The sequence below is a fragment of the Podarcis tiliguerta genome (genome assembly GCF_965153285.1).
Source record: "Podarcis tiliguerta genome assembly, chromosome: Z".
NCBI lineage: Eukaryota > Metazoa > Chordata > Lepidosauria > Squamata > Lacertidae > Podarcis > Podarcis tiliguerta.
The window spans coordinates 26,009,068-26,023,251 of record NC_139553.1 but is presented as its reverse complement, the minus strand read 5'-3'; the positions used below and the strand labels follow the sequence as shown (position 1 = coordinate 26,023,251).

The window sequence follows — 14,184 nt, the reverse complement described above, 5'->3', positions numbered from 1 at the left end:
ATCCCTAAGGATCTCAAAAGAGAGAAGAGAATTTTAGAATTCTCCCCGCAGCCCAACAGCACTAAATATTGGACAATTAGGAAGAATAGTTGGACCACCTGAGAACAGAATCATAAAGACCTATGGGGTCCTTTCATGCTGAGGTCTATGTTGTTCTCCCCTCTTAATTTTCATAACAGGCCTGTAAGGTAGGTTAGGCTGAGAGGGAATGGCTGGCTCATGATCACCAGCAAAGCAATCCTATGCATGTGAAGTCAGAAGTAAGCTTCATGGTATGGAATGGGCTACCTTGCAAGTTTGTCATAGCAAACTTCTTTTCTCTTCAGCACATGGGGTGAAAGAGCTGTGGCTCAATGGGATGAGGGCCATAGCTCACTGGTTTGCATGGAAAAGGTCTCAGATTCAGCCAATTCTCAATATAAGGCTACAGAAGACCGCAAAGCCGCTGTTGGTCAGAGTAGACAGTACTGGGATAGATGAACCAATGTTCTAACTCAGTCTAAGTCAGCTTCCTATGCAGGGCCAGCTCTACCATTAGGCAGTGAGAGAACCCCCTCAGATGGCATGTTCTGGTGGTTAGCAGCAGCCTCCTAGCTGTACACAACTGTCTCTGCGAGGTAGAGTTGGCTGGGAGACAGCGACTGAGCCCAGGTCACCCAACGAGCTTCATGGTTGAGTGGGGATTTGATATATCCTTGTCATAGGAACATAAAGAGCTGTCAGACCATTGGTCTCTCTAGCCCACTGTTGTCCACAGTGACTGGCAGTGGCTCACCACGATTTAAGTCTGTGGTCTTCTCTCACCACTGTACTTGGAGCTGCTGGGGATTGAACCTGGGACCTTCCGCATGCAAAACAGATGCTCTGCCACTGAGCTACAGTATTCCCTTTACTTAATGGCACCTTTCCTAGGCCCTGTCCACCATCAAGTCCAATGTTCTGGCCGCTCCACCACATTTCACTCTCTGTTTAGACTTGTTTTATTATAACTATGAATTGGTGACACTTGCAAACTTAAAAGTTTAAGGATTTCTATGCCTACTTCATGGCAGGTCCATTAACTCCTCCAACTGGAGAGGTCCATATCTGGGTGAAAGACGCTAAAGACCTCCCACAGTTACGTCCTTCTGGAGTGGATTCCTTTGTGAAATGGTATGTATGTCATTTGCTGTGCATGTGCGAACACAGAGAGAGAGAGATGTATTTGCAGTTAACATAAATTCCTTTTATGACCAGGGACATCTATAATCCCAGTGCAGAATTAGTCATATTAGGAAGATGCAACCCCTTAAGTAATATTTAAATGCTGGACTGAGACAGAGCCAGTGCTGATTGGTTCTCATTGGGCAGAAGGCAGGGAGACCTACCGTAGGTGGCAGCAGAGCTAAAGAAAGGCAGGGGCAACTAATTCAAGTTTTATCCCCATCCTCATGCCTGCTGAGTTCTGCAAGGGCAACCGGGAGATTAAAGAGGGGGAACCTGGCAGGCAGTGCCACCCCCTGGACTGTTTTGCATGCAAGAAGCAGGTGGGAGCCAGCCAAGCTTAGAATGAGGTTGGAGAGGGCACCAAATGGGCCAGCCTCCATTGGATAGAGCTGAGAATAAGGAGGCCCATGGTTTGAAGCTTCCCTCCACTGTGGACTCGCTTGATGGCTTTAGGTAACCCCCTTCTCTCAGCCTCAGTAGTTTCCTCCCCCCCCCCCATTACATTATGGGGGATATTAATATCCCTTAAAGTGTTGTGTTGTGAGGATTACAGGAAGATTAGGGACTGGAATCTGGTGGCCCTCAACCTAATCTCATGTGGCTACTAATTCCACTCAGGTGAAGGGAAGCCCAGAGAGGGAAAAGGAGGGGAGCCAAAATGGATGGAGTGATGGAATGAACAGAGGGGGAAAGCCCTCTGCAAGCAATTGGTCCAGGTCATGGACTAGAGCAAACGGTCCATCCCATAGCAGCCTACTGGGTGGCAAGGGACAGGGAGAGGTAAAGCGAAGCCAAAGAGTTGGGCTAGAGTGCTGGGGCACAGGCATCGCTCTCTTTTGGCTCTGGCTTTACCCAGCACTGTCATGTGGGCCCTGAGGAAATGCAGTCCTTCTCACAGTACCCTCCTCCTGAAGTTCATTCCATAGCTCAGTTGGTAGAGCATGAGACTCTAAATCTCAGGCTCACGAGTTCAAGCCCCACGTTGGGCAGAAAGATTGCTGCATTGCGGGGTGTTGGACTTAGACCTCGGGGTCCCTTCAGGCTCTACAATTCAAATTTTTAAATTGATTTTCACAAAAATTAAAAACACACTAACAAATAAACAAACAGACATAAATCATAACCTTATTAAAACTAATCTCCTTAACATTGTTAAGTGACTTCCTCGTATTCCCCCTAGTTGAATTTCAGTGCATATCATTTTAACGGTTTTCCAAATCAAAGTCCTTTAATTTTAACTTAATCACTTAACATCACACTTTCTTCCCAATTCAGCATTAAACATAGTAATTATCAAGCTCTACAATTCTATGGACTATGCAGGCGATATACTTTGAACTATTGAAATAACTATTCCAGTGTTAAGTAGTACGTAGCATCATCACACGGGGTGTTCAGAATGACAGCAGCATCCTCCTTGCTGCAGTTTCACTGCCCCTTGCCAAGGCAAGGCAAGTTTGGGGGAGCTCCAAGTTGATGGCACTGGTGCCCTTCTGGTCCTCCTGACCTCACCGCCCCCCATCTTATCCCGCCCCACCCTGGTCACTACAAATGCAGCTATACCACTAGGAGGGTCAACCTTCTTCTGCTGCTCTGCCCTGTAGAGTATTCCTTATCCTATGTGACTAGAAGGATAAGAAGGACTAGTCACATAGGATAAGGAATACTCTACACTGCCCCCTTACCCTCAGGTTCCACTGCTGGTGTAATTACTATTATTGTTATTATTTGTTTGCAGGAGAGGGGGTTGGTATTTGAAGGAACATGCAAATAAAGAACTGTTGGCATATATAACATGAAACACTGCTTCTTTTTAAGCTACATCCTTCCAGACACCAGTAAGAAGAGTTATCAGAAAACCAGAATTATCAAGAGAGATTCAAACCCTGTCTTCAATCACACCATTGTGTATGATGGATTTCACACAGAAGATCTGAAGGATGCGTGTGTGGAGCTGACCGTCTGGGATCATGAAAAGCTGACCAATCACTTCATTGGTGGCATCCGACTGGGAGTAGGGACAGGTAAGTGGGTCACTTGCTCTCATCCTTTGATTTTCATTTATGGGAACATGGAACACAGTCTGTCATCAAGTAATTACTACGACTACAAAGAGCTGGCATCAGAATGTTAGCCCTGGACTGTATTTAAATAAGAAAGAAAATGTGTGTGTGCTGGGAAGGCTTTTCTTCAAAAGGAGGGCTTGGCTGAAAAGTAGGTTTTGTTTTGTTTTTCAATTTTTTTATTAATTTTCCACATTTTTAAACAAACCAACCAACACATCATAACTGAACTTGGTCCAATGTTAATATCATAGTTAAATGACTTCCTTAAATTCCCTTGCCTGAATATCATTGTAACGGTTTTCCAAAATAGTATCTCATAAAATTTACTTAATCCTCTTAACATCTTTATCTAATTTTCATCTTAACTTTAAACATAATGTTTTATAATTTCACATATTTATATCCTTAGCCTATCTGTTATTTTGCAAGTATTTCTATTTAATTTATCTTAGCATATTTGAATAAATAGTCTTTAAATTTATTCCATTCTTCCTGGTATTCCTCCTCCTTCTGGTCACGGATTCTTCCGGTCAGGTCGGCTAGCTCCGAAAAGTCCATCATCTTCATCTGCCATTCCTCCACTGTTGGTATTTCTTGTGTTTTCCAATTCTTAGCTAATAAAATTCGAGCTGCAGTTGTGGCATACAAAAACAATCTAACATCTTTCTTGGGCAATTCCAAACCTGTTATTCCAAGAAGAAAGGCCTCTGGTTTCTTAACAAATGCATATTTCCAGCTCATTATAAATCTTCTCCCAGAAGTCTTTCACCTTGGGACAGGTCCACCACATATGGTAAAAGGTACCCTCCTTTTCTTTACATTTCCAGCATAGATTATCACTGTTGTGATAAATCTTTGCTAGCTTTACAGGGGTCAACACCATCTATACATCATTTTCATTATATTTTCCTTTCACATTGTACATGCAGTGAACTTGACCCCTTTTCTCCACAACCTTTCCCAATCTTCAAACATTATGTTATGTCCCACATCTCTTGCCCACTCTATCATCATGGATTTAACTTGTTCATCCTTTGTATGCCACTCCAACAGTAAATTATACATTTTAGACAAATTTTTAACTTTAACATCTAACAACTCCGTTTCCAATTTAGTTTTTTCCAAAGCAAAACCATTTTTCTTATCTATTTTGTACAATTCATTAATCTGGTAGTAATGTAACCAATTTATTTTATCTTTAATTTGACCAAATGGTTTTAATTTAAATCCTTCATTATCTTCTAGTAACAAATCTGAATATCTCAACCACTAGGTTTCCATGTTTGACTTTTTCTGAGCTTTTGCCTCCATTGGCGAAAGCTATGTGGGTGTTTTCCTTTCCAAAAGATCTTTGTATTTAATCCAAACATTATAAAGAGATTTCCTAATTACATGATTTTTAGAAGCATTATGGGCCTTTACTTTATCATGCCATAAATATGCAAGCCATCCAGACACATTGTCAAATCCCTCCAAATCTAAAACATCAGTATCTTCTAGTTGTATCCATTCCTTAATCCAGCAAAACTCTGCTTCTTCAAAATAGATCTTCAAATCTGGCAGGGAAAATCCCCCTCTTTCTTTGGAATCTGTTAGCAATTTATATTTAATTCTGGGTTTTTCCCCCTGCCAGATAAATCTAGATAAAGCTTTCTGCCATTCTTTAAAATATTTCATATTGTCAGTAATTGGGAGGGCTTGAAACAAAAACAACATCTTTGGCAATACATTCATCTTAACTACAGATACCCTGCGCATTAATGACAATTTCAAATTCGACCAAATCTCCAACTCTCTCTTAATTTCATTCCATAATTTCTCATAATTATCTTTATATAAATTCAAATTTTTCACTGGCAAATTAACCGCGAGATGTTTAACTTTTTTCACAAAGACTAGGCCTGTCTTTTCTTGTAATAACTTCCTTTCCTCATTGTCCAGGTTTTTCTCTAAGACTTTGGTTTTGCTCTTATTTAACTTAAATCCCGCTACCTGCCCGAACTCCTGTATCATCTCCAGTGCTTTTACTGCACTGGAATCTGGTTCTTGAAGTGTCAATACCAAATCAGCAAAGGTTTTTAATTTGTATTGTTTGGATCCTACTACTATACCTTTGATTTTTTTTTCTTCTTTTCTTAAATAAGAAAGAAAATGTGTGTGTGCTGGGAAGGCTTTTCTTCAAAGGGAGGGCTTAGCTGAAAAGTTGGTTTTTTTTGTAAGATTCAGTTGACTTCCAGATTTTGGCGGTTGTGGGGGGGGGACTTAATTTGAAAGCTAGTGGTTGCAGTGGGCTGCTTTTGTTCTATTTTTTACTTATTTGATTGTCCCTGGAAAGGGTAAGTCTCAGATAAATTGGAGTCTGGCATCCCATCCGGAAGCTCTCTCTCCATCTAAACTTGTAACCTGTTACAGTTTACATTCCCTTTAAGAAGGTTCGGCAGCTTTTAGCAACGTTCCTTTGAAGCTCCAAGTCTGCCTTGGGGTTTTAGAAGAGACCTGGAGAGGCTGTTAACCCTAATGGAAGTCCCAGCCCATTCTCATCACCAATAACTTAATTTTCAAATAATACTGTTAAAGAAAATAAAATTACTTATTGGTGGCCATCGCTGCCTCCAGTTCCATAGTTTGACTACATATTACGTGAAGAGCATGTCCTGAATCTTCCAACATTCAGCTCCATTGGTTTTCAATGAGTTCTTGTGTTGAGACAGAGAGAGGAAGTTTTTCTCTATCTACAGTGGTGCCTCGCAAGACGAAAAGAATCCGTTCCGTGAGTCTCTTCGTCTAGCGGTTTTTTCATCTTGCGAAGCAAGCCCATTAGTGGATTAGCGGTTTAGCGGCTATTAGCGGCTATTAAAGGCTTAAGGGATTAGCGGATTAGCTGCTAAAAGGCTATTAGCAGTTTAGTGCCTTAGAAAAAGGGGGTGGGGAGCGGGGAAAAACCCCAGGAATCGCAATACATTTTCGTCTTGCGAAGCAAGCCCATAGAGAAATTCGTCCTGCGAAGCACCTCCAAAACGGAAAACCCTTTCGTCTAGCAGGTTTTCCGTCTTGCGAGGCATTCGTCTTGCGGGGCACCACTGTACTTCCTCCATGATGTTCATAATGTAATTGCTCCTTAGGTATATAACAGTCCTGCAGAGAATGCAGGAGACTCAAAAAAGAAACAGTTTAGCATAGGACAGCCCCTTCCTGCAATTATTTCTACAGTGATTCACCACATCTTTCTTTCCCCCACCCCCAAAAAAAGGTATTAGCTACGGGATTCGTGTTAATTGGATGGATTCCACACAAGAGGAGGTGGTCTTTTGGCGGGAAATGATGACGACACCAAATGAATGGATTGAAGGATCAATGCCTTTGCGCTCCTTGGCAGGGAAAAAGAAGTATAAATGAAACTCTGGGAACTCTATGAATCATCTGAGATGAAGTTTTGAGTACAGGTGACAGACAGGGGAGGACTGTTGACTGCCAGTAAGCATAAGGCTATTTAGATCATGTTTGTGACATATTCCAAAGAAGCTAAGTATTGTTTCTTATCCCAAGAGAGATCTGAAAAGATATAATACTGATATCACATTTCAGCTTAGGTAAAAAGCACGGAAGAACCACTGTTTACCTCCACAACATTATGTACTACAAATTAAGTTTTGTTTTGTCTTTAATTAGATTTTGGATATGTACCCAAAAGGCAAGGAAGAAGAGGTGTAAATATTTTATAAGTTTTTGAATTTTCTGTTCTATTACTATTCCCATGATGGTTTTGTTTGTTTGTTTTCTGGGCAGAGGAAGTTATAATAAAAACTGTGGTGTAGCATTCATCAGCGAGCACAATATCTCTTTTGCTGAATTTATTATATTGTTCTGTCCTGGTTCAAATGGTTTTGTTTATTTTTCATAATTGGAACAGCTTGGGGTTGTATCTGGCATAGGTATCCTGTTACCACAAGGACTTCCACTTTAGCAGCAGAACTTCCCTCTCCCTTTGTGCCCTCTCCTCCTAAATACCAACGATGGTTGGAACCTTAAGGAAAGATTTGGGGGCACAAAGGGGAGGAGCGGAAGGAGAACTTCCATTGAGCAAGTGGAAGTCATTGTGCCATCACAGGAATGACTTTGTTGAATACAATCTGTTGAATACAATCAGTTTTTATAACTTTATGTTGTGATTTTGAAACCTGTTGTGGGAGATTATTGAGGATAGGCAAGTAAGAAATGTCACAAATAAATATAAATAACTTCTCTTTTTCAGTGTTGCCACACCCTTTATGTTTCACTTTAAAAATGGGAAATGCTTGATAAGACCAAAAAAAAAAAAAAAAAAAAAAAAGTAGGTACAGCACTTCCCACTATATTTGTGGGGTGGGTCCGGTAGCCTGTAACGTGTAAACTAAAATATCCTTATGTTTCATGGTGTGCAATGCTTATGAATGTTACCTGTAAGTCATAAACATCTCTTAATGCTGTACCCCTCCTGATATGGGTCTGTGAATATGTGCCTTGAATGTTAATTATATATAATAAACCTGAAGATCATGTTTGTGGTTGCTAGCTGTTGTTTAGCCCCATCAGTGGGCTTCGTGCTTTCTAGCAGTGTTGGGGGGGGGCTTTTTCACCTTGAGGGCTGCATTCCCTTCTGGGCAACCTCCCAAGGGCCACATTGGAGTGGTGGGTGGGGCCTGCTCCCGAAGTATGCATGTATAATTTGGGGTGGCCCAGAGGTTATTGTGAGATGCAGATCTCCAGGTTGCTATTTGTTACTGTCATTAGGGATCATTGCAGATAGACTCTCCCAGCTATGGGTGGTATATCCACACCTGCCCAATGGCACTTCCTCCTTCATTCACCAAGGGAATGTGCAGAGAGGGGAAAGCATGGGTAGCCTAATCAAATGCATATCAAGTAACTGCTCCCTCCATTGTGGATGGCAGGGTTTAGAATCAATTTAGACTGAAAGTAGCACATTGAGGAAGAACACAAACAATTTTGGGTTGAGAAAGCTACTTTGTGCTACAAATGAATGAGTGTGTACACACAGCCATAGTACTGAACACCTTCAGCTCATGATTCTTGAATATGATGGTTACAGCCTTTTCCAAGATGTTCTGGGAACAGAGGGGCTGCTGTTGCATAGTGACATCTGAAAAAGAAAACGCATGTTGCAGTTCAATTGATTTATTGTTTCTGTCTCCCAGGTAACGCAGATGCAAGCACTGTTGCATGCATGGTGTCCTACAGCGCTTGTTGTTGTAGTCTTCTTTTCAGCCAGGAGATTGCTAAAATCTCCAGCTGCTCATTAAAACAATGAATTTTGCATCCTTTTACTCCTCTCAGGTTAAAATGCATCTGTTGCTCTCAGTGTAGGCAAGTACTGCGCTGCAGCAGGCAAAACCCACCTGGAACTGACCCCAGACATAATCATCATCATCATCATCATCATAAATAATTTTATTTATATCCCGCCCTCCCCAGCCAAGGCCAGGCTCAGAGCGGCTAACAACAATCAAATAATCAAACAATCAAATAATCCAACATTCTAAAAACATTTCATTATAAAAATTAATTAAAATCAAATTAATGGCAACCGTTAAGCAAAATTCTGTGCGGGTTGCCAGAGGAGGGAGTCAGGCTGGGCCCTGACCAAAGGCCTGGTAGAACAACTCTGTCTTGCAGGCCTTGCGGAAAGATGTCAGGTCCCGCAGGGCCCTTGTCTCTTGTGACAGAGCGTTCCACCAGATTGGAGCCGCAGCCGAGAAAGCCCTGGCTCTAGTTGAGGCCAGCCTAACCTCTCTGAGGCCTGGGACCTTCAGGATGTTTTTATTTGCAGACCGTAAGTTCTTCTGTGGGACATACCAGGAGAGGCGGTCCCGTAGGTACGAGGGTCCTAGGCCGTATAGGGCTTTAAAGGTTAAAAGCAGCACCTTAAACCTGATCCTGTACTCTACCGGGAGCCAGTGCAGCTGGTATAGTACCGGATGAATGTGATCTCGCAGCGAAGACCCCATAAGGAGTCTCGCCGCGGCATTCTGCACCCGCTGGAGTTGCTGGGTCAGTCTCTTATGATTTTTCCTCTTTGGAGTTCATGATATGACTGCAACTTTTAAAATTTTGAGGTCCATTTTATTTTATTCTATACTATATTTATTTTTCTATTTTGCCCTACTTTAGACCTCAGGAAAATGTGTTCCACGTGCTTCTTATTTTGCTTCTTTAATGCTGGTCATTGACTACAACAATAAAGTTTTGGGACAATATGAAAGACATTTCCCTTCTATGGATGCATATAGAAGTACTGTAATGGTAAAACAGGAATTGGGAGAGGGTTTTGCACCATCAAATAAAGCTAGCTTCCTTCATCACTCAGAATCATGGCAAGTGAACATATCAACTGTTCAAATATTATTCTAGGCTAAGATGTCAATGATTCAAAGGGGGTTTGCAGACAGCCTGTTTCTTCAGCATTCACCTTTATCTTTATGCAGGGTAAGATTAGATATTTCTGGTTGTTTAATGAGTATTCATTCTTATTTGTTTACAAATGATACTGCATCAAAGCAATTGCTACCCACACTTCCCAGTGAATTTTCCCATCACTTTCCTTATCGCAAAAAAGCCTGAACTTTTAGGGAAGCAGTATTGTTACACAAGGTCTCCCAATCAGCTACAATTGAATTGATAGCATGTGATTGAATCTTGCCTGAAAGTAGTGATAGACTGGAATTTTCCAAACGCAGGCATTGACGATCCAAAGGTTGATTCACTGCCCTCCTTCTCTCTCTTTCTGTGCCCCCACCCCAACACTTCTATGTGTTCTCTGCTTTTTAGTTTGTTATTTTAGCAAGTCCATTTATTCATTTCAATATACATTCATTCCCTAGATTTTTATAATGATTATTCAGGGATAAAGGAGAGAGGGGGGTTTTGATGGCACCAATGCTAGCCAATCTGTACTGTACATAGTTTGCTCCTGCTGCAAACTCAAACTTTTTTTTTTTTTTTGCATGAGCTCAAGCTTGAGAAGTGAAATAATTGCTTCTGAGCAAAATGCAGCAAATTAACTTTCAAAGCACCCCTGCCACCCAGTTACTGTATGCTTTCCATGTCTCATAAATTGCACAGAAATCACCATAGAGATCACCATCAATCACACTGAAATGGGAAACTTTGTGTAGCTCATAGCCCAGCATGACTCAAGCTGGTTGTTCTAAGAAACAGCTTTTTCTACTTAAGGTGATTTTGCTTAGCTGTACGGTTACAATTTGTTAACAGAATTAGACCCAAAGTGCCCGGTTCCTTTCCAGCTGGCAGTTCCTCTTTCAAATGATAAATACTTTAATACAACAGGTATGCCTTTGAAACAAGGGTTGTTTATAAAGATGTATGACAAAGAGTTCCAAGAAACTAGGGTTTCAAGCTGTGTGCACATTACCATTTACTCTGACTCTAATGTGCTTCCACCACAGGTGTGTGGAGACAATTGCACATGACGTTAGCAACCATCCACAAGCACCCTTTGGTTTCTTGGCAAATATTGCTGTTAGGTGTTTTTTTTTCCACAGACCAGCTGTCAAGTGATTTGAAAGTGTTGACTGTGGTTCAGCTGAGGTGGTGTGCATTTGAGACAGTTGTTGCACATGTGCAAACGACAGCTTCATTAAGGGCTTTTCGCCACAGAGCTTTCCTCGCAGAAACCTGGTCTTAAAAGCTGAAGTGCAACAAATGGCAATTCGGGTTTTCTGCAGATTCAGGGGTAAAGAGCAGGTTTTCACAGAGAAAGCTCCAGAGCAGAAAGAGAGAGAGTGCTCAGACACAGAGCTCTAAAATGTGGACCATGTCTGGAAATCACAGAGGAAAGATAAATGCAGATAAGCCCTGAATAGGAGTTTAGGGGGTTGCAGGCACAGGGGAATCAAACTGGTGATATGCATTGACTGAAGACATCTTCACCTCCTCTCTGGTGTGTACAGCAAAGTATATATGAGACTTGAATCAGGAAGGGGGGTGGGGAAACAACCTCCCTGTGTTTTAAGCCTCTAATGCGTACAGACATGCCCACTTGAGCTGATCATAGCTTTTTGAGCTGATCATAGCTTTTATTACCCCATGTGGTGGTTTTCATAAAATGCCAAGGATCAGCTTTCACGATTGCTTGCTTCTTAATTAAATTTCTGGCACTCAGAGAACAAAGGAAGGCTGGGGGTGGGGTGGGGTGGGAACTGCAGTTTCTAAGTGATCAGAAAACATGGGAGGATGCATAGTGTTTCAGTGCGTGAAATAAATGCAAAGTATTATTTAAATCGGAAACAACTTATTTGTAATACAATTAGCAAAGTGTTAGGATGCACACACTGAATTCAGACCCCAAAGTTTTGCCTCTATATAAAGGTAAAGGGACCCCTGACCATTGGGTCCAGTCATGGCCGACTCTGGGGTTGCGACGCTCATCTCGCTTTATTGGCCGAGGGAGCTGGCGTACAGCTTCTGGGTCATGTGGCCAGCATGACTAAGCCACTTCTGGTGAACCAGAGCAGAGCACGGAAACACCGTTTACCTTCCTGCCGGAGCGGTACCTATTTATCTACTTGCACTTTGATATGCTTTCAAACTGCTAGGTTGGCAGGAGCAGGGACCAAGCAACGGGAGCTCACCCCGTCGCGGGGATTCGAACCGCCAACCTTCTGATTGGCAAGTCCTAGGCTCTGTGGTTTAACCCACAGCGCCACCCGCATCCCTTTGCCTCTATATAAGCCTGTGTAATTTATAAACCTATGTACTCCCATTTTCTTGGGTTCCCCATGAGCGGCTGCTGTTCTGACCAAATAAAGTCACCTCAGACATCACAATTGGTGTATATATTGAAGGAATTCACCACCTGCCCACTCCTGACATCACATGACATCAGGTACGGAGGAGGTGCAAACCCAACCACAAAGCTATGATTGGGAGCCTCTGGGCAAGATCCAGTGAAGCAGCTCCAGCAGCATCGGGACTTTTGATTGTGCAATGGAACTTGCCCCCTCTTTCCTCTGCCTGCACAACCCATGCCTTCCTAAATCTGTTCTAGGTTTGCCCCCACAGCCCTCAAGAGCAGATCTGGAGACAGCATGGGGGCAAAAGGAGGAGAGGGAGAGGAAGTTATACTATGCAAGTACGCACAAAGATTATCATTAGTTGGATACCACAGTTAAAAAAAAACCTCTGTATAGTCCTTGGCAAGTGAGGCACATAGCAAGCCCTGCTGTGATCTGCTGCATTATAGACTTCCTGGTCAAAAGCTAAACCCTGCTAAAAGCCAGGCTGACCAATAGGCAGGGCCGGCCTGGGACATTTTGCCACTGAGAGTTAATGGGTGGTCCAGTTTCACCCAATGGACTCTAACGCTCAGTCCTGGCATGGTACTCTAACCTAGGAATAGCCAATATGGTGCCCTTCAGGTGAATACTAGACCACAAATCCCATCATCCCTGACCATGCTGGCTGATGGGAGTTGGAGTGCAGCAACATACCATGTGGGTTACCACCGTCCTAACCACTACACAACATGGAAGGTCTTCTTACTCAGGCAGCTGAGAATGCAGCTGTGGGGATAGTACTCCTGGATCTGCATTCATTTTGAAGTATGTAGAACTTTCAAAGGTCATTGTTGGCCTGTAAACACTCATCTCAACTCCTGTTGACCTGTAATTGTTGGCCTGTAAACATTCAGCTCAAATCATCTCTTACATTGTCTTTTACTGTAGATCTTATCAAGGGGAAAATCATGCATTATTTATTCCTTTATGAGGTGTTGTCCTAGTCAAGCCTTAAAGCCCCTATGAGTATCTTCTTTGAGGGGCTTAAGATATTTGTGACCAACCAGGTGGCAAGATATCTAAATGCTGTAATATCTTTTAGACCTGCTATGACTCCTTAGCTTGTCAACTTTAATATAATGATCAGTTCTATTCAGGCCATGATTTCTGCCTGCTTCATAGTTTGTACTTTGCTTAATGGTTAGTTGAATGTAATCCACATTTGACATACTGACCAACTGATTGATTGATTGAAGTATGCAGAAATGCAATATATCCTGGTTTTTCCCCCATTATGCAAAAATCCTTCTGCCCCAGCCCAGAAGAGGTAACTGCTAAATGTCCCAGTGCCTTAGATAGCAAAATCCATAATGAGATCATGTAATGAGATTTAACTATTGCCGCTTAATCTTTGGCTCTCTAATTCATGTAAGAGTGAGCTGCTGAACTCTGTCTTATCAATTCTATAATCATGGTTAAATGCTGACACGTAAATTTATAGGACATGGCACTGAATGAACCTTCCTGGATATAGTTCAGAGGGTACTTTTTACCTTTGTGTAAATGTTTTAAAATGTGTAGTGTTTTAAAATGATAATTTCTTACGTATAAGTGTTCTCAGGATCATACGTAGAAACAACAACAATAAGTGGCGTACGATTTAAATAAAGTCAAATTCCTAATAGTTCTTAAGGACTAGATTCTTGAATTTAAAATGAAATGCTTGTTTGTGTTCCCAAATGGCCACAGAAGACCTAAGCAGCTTTGGGTTTGGGGCGGGTTGGTGTGTTTACTCTTTCTTCCTTACAGCTTTCATTGGGCCAAACCGCTGTTATAATTACCCTGTAGCATCAGCTGCTGCTTCTTTAAGGGGACAGAAGTATAAATCAACATGTGAACATTATTCCACCATGGAGATGTGATGATGGGGGAAATTATATTTTATTTTATTTTTCATTTCTGCCTGTGACCGTAAAAATGCTGGCAATCCCTAGGGAGTTAAATCCCAGCCTGCATCAGCACAAAGACATGCTCACTTTGGGGCATTTGGCAAAAATATGTTGATATTATGGTGTCACAAAAAAGGGGGGAGGGCAGTGCTTAGAATCAAGAACACCCAG

General features: G+C 42.0%; 1 protein-coding gene across 2 annotated transcripts in view; it reads left to right on the top strand.

Annotated features, from left to right (window-relative positions):
* LOC310669454 (synaptotagmin-like protein 2) overlaps window positions 1-7,810 on the top strand; it is a 57,778-nt gene extending 49,968 nt beyond the window's left edge. For both annotated transcript variants that reach the window (XM_083423499.1, XM_083423500.1), the window contains 3 exons: window positions 1,053-1,152; window positions 3,025-3,230; window positions 6,523-7,810. In XM_083423499.1, the coding sequence (XP_083279625.1) occupies window positions 1,053-1,152; window positions 3,025-3,230; window positions 6,523-6,668 (452 nt within the window). In that variant the 3' untranslated portion in view covers window positions 6,669-7,810. The remainder of the gene's footprint in view (window positions 1-1,052; window positions 1,153-3,024; window positions 3,231-6,522) is intronic.
* Window positions 7,811-14,184: the final 6,374 nt, after the last annotated feature.